Source organism: Capricornis sumatraensis, chromosome 14 (genome assembly GCF_032405125.1).
Source record: "Capricornis sumatraensis isolate serow.1 chromosome 14, serow.2, whole genome shotgun sequence".
NCBI lineage: Eukaryota > Metazoa > Chordata > Mammalia > Artiodactyla > Bovidae > Capricornis > Capricornis sumatraensis.
The window spans coordinates 74,445,520-74,463,890 of record NC_091082.1 but is presented as its reverse complement, the minus strand read 5'-3'; the positions used below and the strand labels follow the sequence as shown (position 1 = coordinate 74,463,890).

General features: G+C 37.4%; 1 protein-coding gene across 1 annotated transcript in view; it reads right to left on the bottom strand.

Annotated features, from left to right (window-relative positions):
• Nucleotides 1–18,371, bottom strand: part of HMCN1 (hemicentin 1) — a 537,733-nt gene that overhangs the window by 10,713 nt on the left and 508,649 nt on the right. The window contains exons 101-105 of the mRNA XM_068985901.1: nucleotides 16,546–16,659; nucleotides 15,702–15,827; nucleotides 13,142–13,270; nucleotides 10,868–11,218; nucleotides 7,161–7,280 (exon numbers count right to left, since the gene is read on the bottom strand). Coding sequence (XP_068842002.1) covers nucleotides 7,161–7,280; nucleotides 10,868–11,218; nucleotides 13,142–13,270; nucleotides 15,702–15,827; nucleotides 16,546–16,659 — 840 coding nt within the window. The remainder of the gene's footprint in view (nucleotides 1–7,160; nucleotides 7,281–10,867; nucleotides 11,219–13,141; nucleotides 13,271–15,701; nucleotides 15,828–16,545; nucleotides 16,660–18,371) is intronic.

The following is an 18,371-nucleotide window of genomic DNA, read 5'->3' as shown; positions in this document are numbered from 1 at the left end:
AAGTGCATGTCAATCCTGGAGAATGTTCCATGTGCGCTTGAAAAGAATCTGTATTCCGCTGCTTTTGGATGGAATGCTCTATATATACTAATTAAGTTCATCTGGACTAATGGGTCTTTTATGGCCTATGTTTTCTTATTGATTTTCTGCCTGGATCATCTGTCCATTGAGGCAAGTGGGGTGAGTGTTAAAAGTCCTCCCCTCGTACTGTGTTACTGTTAATTTCTCCTTTTATGTCTATTAACTTCCTTGAATATGAGATTTTTGATATAGCAGTCTAGGTATACACACAATTGTGTTAAGGTGCTGATTTCTTAATTTCAAATGCACTTCAAGTATCCTGAAGTTTTACTCTCCTCCTCTCATGATTACTAGTTTCAATATCATATTTGAATGTGGATGATTTCCTACCTTTTGGGTAGGTTTGCCTTTACCAATGAGCTTTCCCATTTCCTAATTTGCTTATTTCTAGTTGTAGACTTTTCTGTCTAGAGCAATTCCTTTAGCATTTTTTTGTAAAGCTGGTTTGGTGGTATTGAGTTCTTTCGGCTTTTGCTTGTCTGTAAAGCCTTAGATTTCTCTGTCAAAATTTGAATGAGTCTTGCTGGGTAAAGTAATCTTGTTTGTAGGTTTTTCACTTTCATAACTTTAAATATAATGTGTCACTCTCCTCTAGCCAGAGTTTCAGCTAAAAAATCAGACAATAACCTTATGGGGGTCCCTTATACATTATTTGTTGCTTTTAATATTTTCTGTCAGTTTGATTGCCATGTGTGTGGGCATGTTCCTTCTAGAGTCGATCGTCTACGATAGGTTTTGCACTTCCTGGGCTTGGGTAACTGTCTCCTTTTGCACATTAGGAAAGTTTTCAGTTATTATCTCTTCAAATATCTTCTCAGGCCCTTTCTCTGCCTTTTCTCCTTCTGGGACCTCTATAATGCAAATGTTGGTGCATTTGACATTGTCTCAGAAGTCTCTCAAACTGCCCTCATTTCTTCTCAATTTTTTCTTTATTCTGTTATGCAGTGCTGACTTCTACCATTCTGTCTTCCAGCTCACCTGTCCATTCTTCTGGCTCATTTATTCAGCTATTGATTCCTTCTAGGGTGTTTTTCACTTCAGTTATTGTATCCTTCAACTTTTTGGCTGTTCTTTATATTTTTTAACTCTTTGCTAAAAATTTCTTATAGGTTTTTGCACCGTGCATTTCTGGATCATCTTTACAATCATTACTCTGAACTCTTTCTCAGGTAGATTGCCTATCTCCACGTCACTTAGTTGTTCTGGGGGTTTATCTTGTTCTCTGTCTGGAACATAATCCTCTGTTATCTCCTTTCACCTGGGTTTTTCTTTCTTTTTTATTTTTTAAAAAATCTGTGGTTGCCCTGGGTCTTCATTGGTGTGTGCAGGCTTTCTCAGGCTGTGGAGAGTGGGGCCTACTCTCTAGCTGTGGTGCACAGGGCTTCTCATCGTGGTGGCTTCTCTACGCTCGTGGGCTTCAGGAGTTGCCGCATGTGAGCTCAGCAGTTGTGGCTCATGGGCCCTAGAATCTGCAGGGTTCAGCAGTTGTGGCACATGGGCTCAGTTGCCCATGGCATGCAGAATCTTTCTGCACCAGGGACCAAACCCGCGTTCCCTGCATTGGTAGGTGGATTCCTATCCACAGTACCGCCAGGGAAGTCTTTGTCTAGATTTCTATTTGTATTTTTAGGTATGTGGAAGGTTATTTATGTTTCTTGGCCTCTGAGAAGTGGCCTGTATGGGGGATGTCCTCTGTGTCCCAGCAGTACACTCCCCTTTTGTCACCAAAGGGCCAGGGACCAGGTGATTCTAGGGTAGGTTCTGATCTGCATTTCTGGACTTGGTTCTGTAGGCTGCTGGATTGTAGTATTTTTGCTTCTGGTATCTGCCCCCTGGTGGGTAGAGCTGGGACTTGATAATGACATAATGTGCTTACTATTACTCCTTTTACAATAGGATTAGTTTTCCTCCAGGAATGAAACAGAAACATGTTTTATTTCAGTTAAATCTTAAATCTTGCCTTTTGACTCTGCAAACCAACTTTCAATTATGATTTTTATCTGTTGGAAGTGTTCCATCTCCTTGACAAAATGAAATTGTCTCAGAATGAAGTGAAAAGCCCTTTAGGAAAATGTGAAAGAAATTTACCTTTGCTATCATAAAAAAAATCCCATTCCCCTCCCATCCATATTCCAAGTTTCCTTTTCACTTTAATTTTTATAGTGAACTCACACAGAAACATGGGGCCAGTGGACTGTTAGGGTCTATGAAAATGGTGGCTTGGAGGCCGGGATCTGGATACACATTTATACACAGTAAGAACAGCTACCTCCTCACATATGTCCATTGGCTGAATATATCAAATGTCAGAATCCAATATACAAAGTGTTTGTCCTTAGCTCCACAATAACATACACTTCCCATAGAAGAGCTTTCAAAAAGTATTTGAGCTTCTAAGAAGGTAACCCTTCTTTGTCTTCTATCACTATCTCTTCAGGAGTAAGTATCTTTAAGGCGTTCAATCTGCTCACTTTGTTCACTCACTTTAGTCACTAGTCATAAAAAAAAGTAGCCAGAAAAGGTGGAGCAATCAGGTTATCTTTTGTTACCTGACAGTATGGTAATATCTGGTTTTTGTAAGATACTATATAATTATATAACATATCATAAGATTAATTTAAATAGTATATAATATATAAAATTACAAAATATTATTTAAAAATTATTATGATCAAAAATTAAAGTATAGGCTTTTCACAACAAATATTATTGCTGTAAGAAAAGTATACCAAGATGAGTTGAAAAACTTTCACAGGAACAGCTTTAGAATATATGAATGCATTTAACCAAATGCTTCTGGCTACATTAAAAAAAGTAGTTCAGAATAAACATTTGACTTATAGAGAATATAAAGTAATTCAGATTCTCAATAGACATGAACTGCTTCTTAAAAACTTGGATAGATAATTCATTTTGAAGGCAATGCCAACATAAGTATTTTTACACTTTTAGAATTAGATTGTTGTTCAGTCACTCAGTTGTGTTCGACTCTTTGCAACCCCATGGTTTCCCCGTCCTTCACCATCTCCTGGAGCTTGCTCAAATTTATGTTTATTGACTTGGTGATGCCATCCAACCATCTCATCATCTGTCGTTGCCTTCTCCTCCTGCCTTCAGTCTTTCCCACCATCAGGGTCTTTTCCAATGAGTTGGCTCTTTGCATCAGGTGGCCAAAGTATTGGGGCTTCAGCCTCAGTCTTTCCAAAGAATATTCAGGACTGATTTCCTTTAGGATTGACTTGTTGCATTTCCTTGCAGTCCAAGGGACTCTCAAGAGTCTTCTCCAACACCACAGTTCAAAAACATCAGTTCTTTAGCACTCAGCCTTCTTATGGTCCAACTCTCACATCCATACATGACTACTGGAAAAACCATAGCTTTGACTATGTGGGCCTTTGTTGACAAAGTGATATCTGATTTTTAACACTATGTCTAGGTTTGTCATAGCTTTTTTTCCAAGGAGCAAGTGTCTTTTAATTTCATGGCTGCAGTCATTGTCCACAGAGATTTTGGAGCCCGAGAAAATAAAATCTATCACTGTTTCCTTTGTTTCCCCATCTATTTGCCATGAAGTGATGGGACCAGATGCCATGATCTTAAGATTTTGATTGATACAGGATGCTTGGGGCTGGTGCACTGGGACGACCCAGAGGGATGGTACGGAGAGGGAGGTGGGAGGGGTGTTTAGGATGGGGAACATGTGTATGCCCGTGGAGGATTCATGTTGATGTGTGACAGAACCAATACAATATTGTAAAGTAATTAGCCTCCAATTAAAAAATAAATTTAAATTTAAAAAAAGATTTTGATTGTTGGAGTTTTAAGCCCACTTTCACTCTCCTTTTTCATCTTCCTCAAGAGGCTCTTTAGCTTCTCTTCACTTTCTGCCATAAGGGTGGCATCATCTGCATATCTAAGCTTATTAATATTTCTCCTGACAATCTTGATTCCAGCCTGTGATTCACCCAGACTGGCATTTCACATGATGTACTCTGCATATAAGTTCAATAAGCAGGGTGATAATATTCAGCCTTAACATAATCATTTTCCAATTTGTAGCCAGTCCATTGTTCCATGTCCAGTTCTAACTGTTGCTTCTTGACCTGCATACAGGTTTCTCAGGAGGCAAGTAAGGTGGTCTGGTATTCCCATCTCTTTAAGAATTTTCCAGAGTTTGTTGTGGTCCACATAGTCAAAGGCTTTGGCATAGTCAATAAAGCAGATGTTTTTCTGCAACTCTCTTGCTTTTTCTATGATCCAACAGATATTGGCAGTTTGATCTCTGGTTGCTCTGCCTTTTCTAAATCCAGTTTGTATATCTGGAAGTTCTCAGTTCATGTACTATTGAAGCCTAGCTTGAATGATTTTTAGCATTACCTTGCTAGCTTTTGAAATGAGTGCAATTGTGCAGTAGTTTGAACATTTTTGGCAGTGCCCTTCTTTGGGACTGGAATTAGATTAGTGGGGTTTAAGATTAGCATACAAAATTTTCAGTTTCTCCTCTCTGCTTTTGGGAAAAACTATGCTTGGTCATGTTTTTGCTTTTCATTTTGCAATCTGATGACTTCTACTTTTGACTAGTTTCTGTCAATGTTCAATGTCAAGTTCACTTTAATATCCCTTTTATTATTGATATCTCTAACACTAATGTATAAAGCTTCAAAAATTCATCTGGGGATGAAACGTAGTCTTTTGTTCCTCATAAATACCTCAAACACTTTCTAAAGCCATAAAAGACTCCAAGTTATTCTTTAGAGTGGAGACTTCTTTAAAGGTTGTAATTGTTTTCTCTCATGTCCTTTTACAAAATCACAAAAATATGTAACTTGCTTAAATTGTAAACATTTTAGATGATGCCTGTTTCTGATTTGTGCACATTATTTTCCACTCTCTAGAGCACAAGTGAAAGTGGAAAAATGTTTTGAACTGAATGAGTGACAAGGACAACTAAAAAAACATACTGGCATAATTTAATGGAGAAAAAATCCTCTCCTGAGAATATGAATATGACATAATATAACCCTTAAAAACCTGGCTAAGGAGTTTGCAGTCCACTAGGTTATTCCAAATGCTTCAGTATCTGTCCCCTTCCTTCCTTGGTACCTGGTGCGCCTGTAGAGAGAATAATGGTAGTGTTGTACACTGCCCCCCCTTCAGAAGGATTCTTGGGGTGACAAGCTGGAGAAAGTTGTAAGACATGGACAATGTAAGCACTCTTACATCTCTGCTGCCACACTACAATGACACTGTTGTTCACAGCATCACAGGAGAAACAAAGGACCATTCTAAACAGTGAAATCTGTGATCAAGTCCTATCTTTGTTCTTGATGGTTATAGGACACTGAAACTCACATAATCACTCTAAGAATTGGTTTTATCATCTCTAGAATGGGTCCGATTTATTGTTCTTGACAAAGCTATACTGCTGATTAAAACGAGCTAACAGTTGTTTCAGAAAAATGTAAAACTATAATGTAGATACGTTATTCCAGTATTTCAAAACTTAGTAAAATGTTCTTCCTAGGGCAAGCTTTTCATAAATGTTTGGTGAAGGATAACTGGAGCAGAGTTTATTATTGCGTTCACATGATCAGTGGGGGCTCTCAGGGAGCATATTGGGTGAATGGAGTAAGTAAGAGTGGGGAGGCTCATAGTAACCCAGGTGAAGCAACTGTCCATCCTGTTCTTGCCTTCCAGAACACATTTCCATGAGCTGCATCCTAGCAAGTGTTTTGTAAAGGGAAGTCTTTCATACAGGACAGAGATGAATAAAATTCAGAGCTTTTAAAGACCTATATCATATTCTTTGGGGTTTTTTTGTCCATAGAATTAGTTTCTTAGATTTTGACGATTTATGTAAATTCATACATTTTTTCTCTAAGTACACATTGCAACATACTACAGTTCATCAAAATACTTCCTTTCACATTTTTGTGTGAAGAGGGTACAATTGAGATTGATTTTTTTTTTTTTCTTTCTATCATCACTGCTGCTGCTGACCCCATAGATGGCCGCCCACCAGGCACCCCCATCCCTGGGATTCTCCAGGCAAGAACACTGGAGTGGGTTGCCATTTCCTTCTCCAATGCATGAAAGTGAAAAGTGAAGTCGCTCAGTCATGTCCGACTCTTAGTGACCCCATGGACTGCAGCCCACTAGGCTCCTCCGTCCATGGGATTTTCCAGGCAAGAGTACTGGAGTGGGGTGCCATTGCCATCATTACATTGTCTAAAACTCCACTGTAACACCTAGTAATAGAACTTTGTATGTTGATTAAGCACTTATTTGCATGTCTGTATCCACTAGACTCTCATAAGGAAATAGTGTACATTATTCACCTGTTTTAACCTACTGCGTCCTGAATTTCTAGAAAATGATTGGCATTCATCATTTGATTCAAAGAATGAAGGAGTTAATCAATTGCCCACTGATCACCAAAACAAAGTATAAAATAATGCCTAACACTGAAGTACATTTACTGAGCATTCATCCCATTTCTCCTTTCTTCTTAGCTGGATTGGTTCCTTTTAGTTTTAAATACATATGATATGAACTGGTTTAGGCATTCCTGTGCCGCCTTCTCGGAGAAGGCAATGGCACCCCACTCCAGTACTCTTGCTTGGAAAATCCCATGGACGGAGAAGCCTGGTGGGCTGCACTCCATGGGGTCACTGGGAGTCGGACACAACTGAGCGACTTCAGTTTTCACTTTCATGCACTGGAGAAGGAAATGGCAACCCACTCCAGTGTTCTTGCCTGGAGAATCCCAGGGATGGGGGTGCCTGGTGGGCTGCCGTCTATGGGGTTGCACAGAGTCGGACACGACTGAAGCAACTTAGCAGTAGCAGTGCCTTTTTCTAAGACCATACCAAAAATGTTTCTCAAATTTTCCTTTGCTTAATTCCCTTCTGCTTTTCCTGCTTGTAAAAGCGATGATTAAAGATAAGTCTGACCCATGGGAAAGTGAAGGGAAAGGAATCAACTAGAAGAATAGTTATTAAAAAAAGAAGACATTTCTCATACTATGCTATATTGGTTTTAAGTTAAGTTGCAGCAGTAAATGTCCAAAGTTTTCTCACCTTGACATGTCTTTCCATTGAGCATGAGCTGATAGCCAGGTGGACAGATACACCGATAGCTCCCAAAGGTATTTTTACACTCATGCTGGCAGGTGTCTGTATTTTCACATTCATTAATATCTGTGCAGAAAGAAAGCAGAATATGTAAGTACACAAAACAAAGGCAGAAACTGTGACAGAATCAACAATAAATAAGCTTTTGACATACAGTAGACAACTTAGTGATTTTATACTCATGTGTTTAAAAATGCTCAAAGTGGTTTCATATCAGGATCTGTTTTTAATGGTCCAATATAAAACTGTCCTATATTATAAAATATGAACATCTCTTTTGTGTATAAATGTATTTGAGCTGAAACCCCAACCTAGCCAATTTCAATGTTACTTAATTAAGATTAGAACAACAGATGAAACAGAATGGTGCAAGATCCCAAACTACTAAAGTGCTAAACTCTTGACAGAACAGTAGAATTTACCTAAAAGATAAAGTTTCTATTGAGATTAACTGGAAAAAGAAATATTCTTTTCTATTTTATTTAAACTTCAGTTGCCTCTCTCTCTCTCCAACAGCCATGTGTAACTTTCCCATATGCAGATATCATTTAGTGGAGGTGGTTTTATCTTTGCAATAGGAATATTTATCCAGCTTATATGATTATAAAGTATTTCACTAATGACAACTACATATACATAGTTGCTATGTTACTTTCGCCCACCCGCTTAACTTCTCAAGATCTCAGTTGATTCTTCTGCCAAGAGGAGTCATAGACACAATCTCCTTACTTCACACAGGTTTGTTAGAAGGTGCAGATATAATAAGATATGAAAAACATTTTATAAACTATAAAGAGCTAATCTACCTGCTATCACTAAACAAAATTAAGAAAACAGTAATAAAAAGGACAGTTAGAAAGATAGTTTAAAATTAACTGCTATTTGCTTTCAGAATCAGGGATGGGATTTGAGAGGCCTAGATTTACTGTCTCAACTGTTTTGCCTAATAGTAAAGTTCGCCACCCAGTGTTAGAAGAAAGAGGAGAAGATGGTGTGAAATGGGGGCAGTAAGGCTGTGGGCTGGAAGTAAAGGAAAGAGAAAGTGAAAACTTGGAGATGACTCAGAGCAAAAGAACCTGTTCACTCTGCAGATGCTCCGATTATAATTGCAATGACCCAATCTGTTAATGACAAATACTCATAAAATATTTGTCATCGTTTTTGCCCCATTTTAGTTAACCAAAGCATTCACAGAAGCACTTGAGTTATTTTAACATTTTCCCTTTATAATCTGCTTTAACAAAAATAACAACAGAAATGTAAATCATATTGAACTCCAAGTAGTTTAAAGTGGCCCTAAGTGTGATTTCTGTGTTCAGAAGCAATGTATCATTCATTTTCCCTAATAAGTAAGCTTTGGAATAAATTCCTTAAAAAGCTAAATTTTAGCCCAAGTCTAAACAAAATGCCATGGTGTTAATCTGAATCTTTTGTAATCTGTCTATCCCAGATGGTTAATTAAAGACAGACATGTGGTGTTTACTGCAAGTTGCTTGTTACATAATTCCAAAGCTGTCTGCAATCATAGTGTGAATTTCTTTATTAGTACAAACACCATAAAATATTCACTGTATTTTAAGGAATATTTCTTTTTTTAAATTTTACTTTATTTTACTTTACCATACTGTTTTAAGTCTATTCAGTGGTCCCCAATAAAACTTAAATATCCAGTAACAAACTAGTTATAGAAGTTAACTTTAGATTCTCCAAGACTGGTCCTCACTCTGAAGTAGTAACTGCTTTACACAGTAGATTGTTTGGGGAATGTAACTCACATAAATATGTTAGTGTAATATAAACACAGAGACAAAGAAAACATTCATAAGACTTTACTGATGAAATTACAGGGCATAGATTGTGATTGAGAAAAGGAGACATGGTTACCAATCAAGACGCTTTCTTAAAATGACTTGGACCTTCAGATGATTTAGAAATCAACTAGATGGTGTATGGTATGGGGAATAGTGTTTCCCTCACTTACGAAAGCACAAGCAAAGATTTTTGGTGTAGAAGAAAAGAGTTGTCTGAAACAAAGGCAGAGAGTGGGATGTTAATAAGATATGAAAACTTGTCAGTGGGAATGATGATTTGGAAGAAACTTTGAAAAATGAAATGTTAGATGTTAATTCTATGGAAAAGTAAAAAGTTTCACTAGTAAATAGGTCAAAATTGTGGGCATAAAAAATTACCAATGGGGAAAAAAAAATCTAATAAGAACAGTTTGAAGCAGGCTGAGAGCAATGTTTGATATAGTGTCAAGAACAGTCGAGTCCACAGGCTTAGTATTAATAATTAAGTAGTATTTGACCATATGTGGAAAAATGTTGAGAGTTGTTAATGAACGTATGAATGTTTCACATTCAAGAAGTAAAAGAAACGAGCACTGTCCACAGTTCAGGGAAGCTGACCACAGGTAGAAGATCCCATATACATCATATTAAGCTTTAGGTACTTCAAAACAGCCAGATAGAAAAGTTCTGGGAACATCTGGGGCTAAAGAATAAAGGTTTGAAAGAGTAATGATCTAGAGGGTTTGAAGGTCCACAGAGTGGAGGTGATGTGAGAAGCTGCGTCCATCTAACAGTGACAAAGGACACATGTCAAAGACTATGATGCAGGAACAGGACTTGGAGAAGTGCAGAAAAAGAAATGACAAAAATTGAAGTCAGATGGCATTTTTTAAATACTTAAAAGAAATGTTTAACAGAGAGCACATTTGGGAGAGAATAAACAAAGCATAGAACAACATGAGGTTGGCATAGGGGTCTTCAAATTTAAACAGAATTTCATTCTTTCTCCTCTTGTCTCCCCACTCCCTTTCTTTCTTGTTTTATCATTTCTTCGACCAAACTGTAGGGCTCATTTGTGCTTGCTAATTCCTCTCAGTGTATATAGTCCTATGACATGCAAACGGTGGATACTCACAGAAAATTGAATTATATGAACGATAGATGGAATTGTTTGCAGTTTAACTGAAGACAGGGTCTTCATTCTGGAGTTGGAAATTACACTTCACTTTTGTACACAAATTAAGTTACAGACTTGTAAATTTAAAGGTACTGAAAGCATACAATTTAGAACAATGGAAAAAAGTTTTGTCCTGACATATTATCTTTTCAGTGACTCACATATACACAAAATAAATCAAACAGAGAAGCTCCACAGGGAGTGTGGGACTACAGTCAGGGCAGTGTTCTATGTTCATACAGAGCAAGCAGTTGACACAGTAGCAGACAGTTTCCCTTTAAACCCACTGCTTTGGCATCCATCGGACAAAACCATCATCTGCTAGTACTTTATTACGGTGGTAATATTCATATTCTCTTTTTTTAAAAAACCCATATTCTGAATGCCACTGCACTTTGCTTCTATATAGCATTAAATTTAGTAACACTTTCAGGTCAATCAAAAAAAGAGAAATTGCCAGCATAAAACAATAAATTATCAGAATGTACACATATAAATACATCACTCATTCGAGAAAACTGGCAATTGGTGTAGGTGCCAGAGTAAATGTCTTGAAGCTTTGAGTCATCCCACACTGAAATCAGGTATAGGTCACTGCACCCAGACTCATGGGCGCTGTACATACGCTCAGACTTTGGTCCATAAGAGAACCCACAGAAAGGAAATGGAATACGGCTGACATTTACCTACACATGTGTCAAGGCTCGCCTCAGAGCCTTCGGGGCAAGTTTTCCTAATAGTCCTTCTAGTCCTGGAGAGAGATGTTCTGCTGTTCCTATACTCTGAGTAGGAGCTGTAGAGATGTGAGTACTGTCTGTAATGCTGTTGAGGTTGATAGTTGTTTCTCATGGGGGAGAAGCGTGCAAGGTTATAGCTATTGTATTGAGTGCCATAATTTGGCAGCCTCTCCAGTCCAGCGCAAGATTTCCCATCCCCTAACAAATGTTGTCCTGGTGGACAGATACACTTGAAGCTGCCAGGGGTGTTGAAGCACTGATATGCACAAGGCTTAGACACTTGTTCACATTCATTAATATCTGCTCGTGTGCCATGATACATAAAAAAGAGAAAAAAAAAAAACAACATACACACATATACACACAGAAAACACAGGAATAAAGAATCAGTCTGTGAAACAAACTGAAAACATTATGTTACCTTCCAAAGCTGGGAATACAGTAATTTTTCGACTGCTGTAAACTTTTGAAAAAGCTTTCATCATTAAGATATAACTATATAGAAAGATTCTATGATTCTCCCTAAACACTGCTTTACAGTAGAAACAAATAGGATTACAATGGAAAATGTGGTCTTTAACCCAGAAAAACTAGAGTTCAAAGCTAATATAAATCTTACTTTTGCTGGTGAAGAATGCAATCATATCTCTAGTTAGAGTTTAACTATAATTTTGATCACTTAGGGCTTCTAATCTTTCATATAATTACAAGTTTCAGATGCAGGAATATTGGTACAACTACAGTCAGTTTTATTTTCCCTTTTTCCTTCGAATCAATAATTACTCATGAATAATCACGCTAAGCACATTTTCTTAACAAAAATTAAAAAGAAATGACACAAAGTCATTCTTCCTAAGAAACTCACAAAGTCCAAAAATGAAAGCTATCCTTCTTTCCTAGATCAACACACAGAATATGTACTCACAACACTTCTTATAAAGTGAATAAATACCAGAGATCAAAACCAAATTCTTTAATTCATTACCAAAGTGCCATGAAAGAAAACAACATAAATAACTAGAATAAAGTAGTAAATTTTGCTTTAATAATTATTTCAGTAGGCAAAAGTTAAAATTAACATTTTTAATCTCTTTAAGGCAATGGCCCTACCTTCTTTACAAATTTATCCCCCAGCCCAATTGCTGACATTCAGCTTCAAGTCAAACAAGTGAACAACGGAACATATTTCATTCTGCTAGGTCACTGTAATAACTGATCAAAATGTTAAATTATATATAAATTATAATACCTAAATAGAAGACTAAAATGACATGCATTTCTATTAAACAGTATTTATTTTAAAAGAGTTCATAATAATGATACTACTATAAACATTTGCAATGCACAAAGTACTATGCTAGGAACTACATAAAGACAGTACTAAATTTTTATGGAAGAATTCACTATAAAGACAGGGCAGGCTTGTCTCTTTGTGGCTATAAAGACAGGCTGTCTCTTAAATAGATAACCAAGGCATCTAATTTAAAAAGTATAATAGCATGCAAACCAGAAGCCAGTATTTAAAAGCTCAACACAATTTTTTTTGCTGCATGTAAATGTAAATATTCTGAGGTAGAATATTTTATAGGTCAGTTTCTTGATTATAAATGTGTTAATTTTAAAAAAGCATATGGTTACCTTCTTAAAGATATTTTCTATCTACCTGCCTTACTTTACACTCAATTATAACTAAGATGGAAACAAACAGGCAATTGGAAGAATTAAATGAGATTCTTAGCACTGGGAATGGTATATAGTATGTGCTAAATATATGGTAGATAAAGTGCTAATTACCAATTCACTTAAAATGTGTTCACATTTTAATCCCTCATAACTAAACCTTCATAGTACATACAAATATACTTCACATTCAAATAAAATGTATCTATATAAACATGATATATGCATAGCGAGACAATCAATGAGATAATCTTCATAATTAAGTTGTCATGGTAATTATACCACACCTCACTTTGATATGTGTAGTTCATAGTAAGCATTCTGTAAGTAGTTATTATTACCACTTGAAAGTCAGTGTCAGTTGAATTCAATATGAAGTCTCTAAGAAGTAATTCAAACTGTGTAATGGATTACTTAAACCAACTTACTCTTCTAAATGTAGCAAGAAAGCATTTGAGAATACAGTGGTCCTAATCAAGTTGGTAGGGGTGGGTAATTATATTAACAGTTTTATTAACTCAATAAGAGTTTCTGTTAACTTACCCAAACAGGGTCTTCCAAGTCCTTGAGACCGGTACCCTCTTGGACACACACAACGATAGCTGCCTCTTGTATTCTCACATATCTGGTTATATCTGCACTGATGGGTCCCATCTTTACACTCATCAACATCTATGAACACGGAGGCAATAAAAAGCAATAACATTTCCTCTTTCAAAACCTGAGGTCACTATATTTAAAATGAACATTTTAATTGTTTAGAATGTTGCACTTCTTACCATGTGATTGAACCCTGCAGTCAGAAAAGCTGGGTTCAAGTCCCAGCTGTCACTTATTAGAAAGCTTAGTTGCTCAGTTGTGTCCGACTCTTTGTGACCCCACGGTCTGTAGCCAGGCAGGCTCCTCTGTCCATGGGGATGCTCCAGGTAAGAATACTGGAGTGGGTTGCCATGCCCTCCTCCAGGTCACTTGTTAATTGGCTTCGTTTCCTCGTTCTGCTCCCTACTATGGATAGAGTTTTGTTCTCGGCTTTCTCTTCCCTTCTCTATACCCCTCCTCCTGTAGCCATCGAATTTATACCAGTGACTCTAATGAGCTTCCTGATGTAGATCAAGAGCAGTAGTACCACACTGCTTCTTACCTACAGACTCAGATTTCTAGCTGCCAGCTGGCCATCTCCATCGCCATATTTTACTAGAACTTCAAACTCAGCATGTTCAGAGTATCCTTACTCTTATCATTACTCTCATCTATGACAACAGCATTCTGTTTTCCCCAAACTGTAAACATCAGAGTTATCTTTAATTTATTCCCTAAACTTCCAAGACTGAGTAATTCTACTTCCTTCGAACAAAGCCACATATCCCCGTTTTCCATTTTCATGTAGCTATATTTTTGCTATAGCTTCTTAACAGTCTTCTGATCTTTCAGCTTATTTCTAATTAATCTTATACATAACTAGAGTCAATATTCTTAAAAATACAGTTACACGTAACTGTATATGATGCTACAAATTGTCTACTATTCGTAGGAATTTAGAAAAACGTTTACCTATATCCATATTGCTGAAAACAGTCTTTGCAATCTGATAGTCCACCCTCCCATTTTAAAAAAATTACACTAAATCTCCTTGTATCTCAACAAAGACCAACAAGTGGTCACTACTCCTTCATTTATATCTACAATCTCCCCTCTCTCTCACATTATTTTGAAACAAATCTAAGGCATATTTTAACTTTATTAATAAATGTTTCATTTCGAAATTCTTTTTTCCCCATTTTTAAAATGAGAAACTTCTGTGTTTCTCAATAGAAACTCAAATTTCTGTGTCATTTCAAGACTTGTTCAAGGTCAGAGAGCTGTTAAGGAGGACGAATTTTAACATGTTCTCCCTGACTCCAGCTCTTTCCCCCTCATCTAGGGCTATTTTTCTTGCCTTTTACTACCACCTTCACATATCGACATCCCATTCGAGGATAATTTAAATATGATCACTTCCATGACTTGGCTGTTAGTCACTCCTATTAGATATGAGCACTCTTTTGAGTACTCTTACACAATTTTATCTGTACCTTTTTTTTTTTTAACAAACTTTCTATAATTTTTGGCTGTGCCGGGTCTTCGTTGCTATGCACGGGCTTTCTCTAACTGCGGCAAATGGAAGCTACTCTCTAGTTGTGCTGTGTGGGCTTCTCATTGCAATGGCTTCTTTCATTGTGGAGCACAGGCTTTAGGGCACACTATCTTCAGTACTTGCAGTGCGGGGGCTCAGTACATGGACTTAGCTGCCCCGAGGCATGTGGAATCTTCCTGGACCAGGGATTGAACTTGGGTCTCCTGCTTTGGAATATGGATTCTTATCCACTAGACCATCAGGGAAGTCCTGCTTATACTTTTTATGGCATTTCATCTTCTATTACTGTTTTTTTTTTATCTTTTGGTGAGGCAAGTAGAGTTGGCTGATCTATCCCAGGTGATTTTAAGTACATGAGAGCAGGAAGGCTATCTGCTTCAGTTCTGTAAATTGTGAAGTTTACAGAACTGTTCTGTAAACTATGTTACAGTTTACAGTTAAAACTATGCTACAGTTCTGTCAACTATGGCACACTAGCACAGAATAGGCACACAAAGAACAAACTTAGGGAGAAATATAATTTACTTCATTGTCTGGTCATTGATTTAACATTTAATGAATATTTAGTTTTAAAATAATTATATTTTGAACTTTCAATAAGTCTCTACAAACATAAGTTTTTCTTAACCCCTCCAATGAAATTCTTAACATATATGCTAAATTTCATATTAAAAATTATGTGAGATAATATTAATGTATGTGGATGTTAAACTATATAAACCAATAGTGTAATTCATGGGAGCTCAAAATGGTCTAAGTTTCTTGGGTGAGCTTTCATTTCCTGGTAGAGTCATGATGCTGGGACTTCAGAGCTCAACCATATGAGAAGTTGGTGGTAAAAAAACCTATAGAAAAAGATATTTCTTTGTTGGATGAAATTTATTCTAATCATTAGTTTTAAGCAAGGATGCCTTATTTGGCTTGTTGATAGTAAACGGATCTCAGTCACTGAAATAGCCAGACACTCACCAATGCAGGTTCCGTTTTCTGCCTTGGTCATTCCATTTGGACAGAGATCAATGCATTTATAGCCACCGCGAGTGTTCTTGCAATGCTGATCTGGTCTGCATACATTCTGTCTACACTCATTTATATCTTGATAAAAGAACAAAGATAATGCAGATTGAGAAAGTGATTTCTTCCACTTTTTCATAATAACATGCCTTTGGATTTTAAGGATAAATAATATAGATGATTATATAATCATGGTATAAGGTTGAAGTATTTTAAATCCATCAAGGTATGTAACACACTTTATTTTAGAACATAATGATAAAAATAAAAAATATTACATCACATAGATGGAAGCCATGCCAAAACATCTCCCCCTCCTAGAAAAATAAAAATTATATGTCTATTTAACTGCTGAGTTGTGTCCAGCTCTTCGTGACCCCATGAACTATAGCCCGCCAGGCTCCTCTGTCCATGGAATTCTCCAGGCAGAATACTGGAGTGGGTAGCTATTCCCTTCTCCAGGGGATCTTCCGGACCTAGGGATCAAACCTGGGTTTCCTGCATTGCAGGCAGATTCTTTATTGTCTGAGCCACCAGGGAAGCCCATATATAACCATATTCACACGTATATTATGATTTTGTGAAAAATGGTAATATAATAGAGAACATGTTAAAAATGGTTGTAAAATTGGAAAATGAAACCTGTCAAGTATAGCATTCGTTTCCTTTTGTTTTTGCATGGATCACATAAACAATGCATGGTAGGTGCCCTATATCAGACACAACACATAGATCAGGTCAGACAGCATTAAGACATTACAAAGATGCCACTGCTTTGAATTCATAATCCTTTCCTTACCCACACATTTTCTGCCTTTGAGCTGATACCCAGGTTCACATCCACAGTGAAAACTTCCTATGGCATTGAAACAGCGGTGGTGACAGGGGCTGGATTCTTGACATTCATTAATATCTGTTAAGCAAAACAGAACTTTCATTACATGCTGTTAGAAAACAGGTTAGTTTATCCCAAATGTTTAACATTTCAGTGATCTTTGATCAATCTTATGTTTAAGATCTTCCCTAAAAAAAGAGTCCAATCTAATTGCTCTCAAGGGATCTGCTAGATAACTGATAGAATAAACTGCTAGTGAGGGTTTCTCTCTTCAACACTATCCCAAGATTAACATTTGCTATTGCTTCAGAGCTATGTTGATGCAATACTTCTGTAGTTTAGCTATTTTGTTTACTATATGGCTCCCACTCTTGTTTTTAGGAACTCTGAGTCCTGGAATATAGCTGACAGAGAGTACTGAAAATAAATAATAATAAAGTTAGGGTCTTCTGCAACATCTTTTGAAATTTGAACTTTCTTCTGGATTTTGGCTGTTATTGGCCTGACGCAGGTCTTTATCACCCTGTGCTCAGATGACTGCAGCAACTTTAGCTTTTATCCTCATCTGTAGTCATTGCCAAGTTAATCTTTGTGAACATCATCTGGGTCACAGTGTAATGGAAAAAAAGTGCAGGTGTGAATTCCCCCAACTGATGCATACGTGCTTGTATTTTGTACCTTCTCTTTTTTCATTTCTTCTGTTCCCAGAGAAAGGGAGACGACTACTTGCATTTAAGAAAAGTTCCTCTACTTGAGCTTTTGATCTCTGTGTCTGTCTTCTCCTTCCCCACTAAGATAAGAACTGTGGTCCACCAAGCATTTCCTCCTCACATATGTTCTTAAAGCTCTTCGTCCTTACTGCCATCTTTCCTATAACCCTGTTCAGTTCAGTCACTCAGTCGTGTCTGACTCTTTGCGACTCCATGAATTGCAGCACACCAGGCCTCCCTGTCCATCACCAACTCCTGGAGTTCACTCAGACCCGCGTCCATTGAGTCGGTGATGCCATCTAGCCATCTCATCCTCCGTCATCCCCTTTTCCTCCAGCCCCCAATCCCTCCCAGCATCAGAGTCTTTTCCAATGAGTCAACTCTTCACATGAGGTGGCCAAAGTACTGGACTTTCAGCTTTAGCATCATTCCTTCCAAAGAAATCCCAGGGCTGATCTCCTTTAGAATGAACTGGTTGGATCTCCTTGCAGTCCAAGGGACTCTCAAGAGTCTTCTCCAGCACCACAGTTCAAAAGCATCAATTCTTCGGCTCTCAGCTTTCTTCACAGTCCAACTCTCACATCCATACATGACCACAGGAAAAACCATAGCCTTGACTAGATGGACCTTTGTTGGCAAAGTAATGTCTTTGCTTTTGAATATGCTATCTAGGTTGGTCATAACTTTCCTTCCAAGGAGTAAGCGTCTTTTAATTTCATGGCTGCAGTCACCATCTGCAGTTTTTTGGAGCCCCCCAAAATAAAGTCTGACACTGTTTCTACTGTTTCCCCATCTATTTCTCATGAAGTGATGGGACCGGATGCCATGATCTTCATTTTCTGAATGTTGAGCTTTAAGCCAACTTTTTCACTCTCCTCTTTCACTTTTATCAAGAGGCTTTATAGTTCCTCTTCACTTTCTGCCATAAGGGTGGTGTCATCTGCATATCTGAGGTTATTGATATTTGTCCCGGCAATCTTGATTCCAGCTTGTGTTTCTTCCAGTCCAGCGTTTCTCATGATGTACTCTGCATATAAGTTAAATAAGCAGGGTGACAATATACAACCTTGACGTACTCCT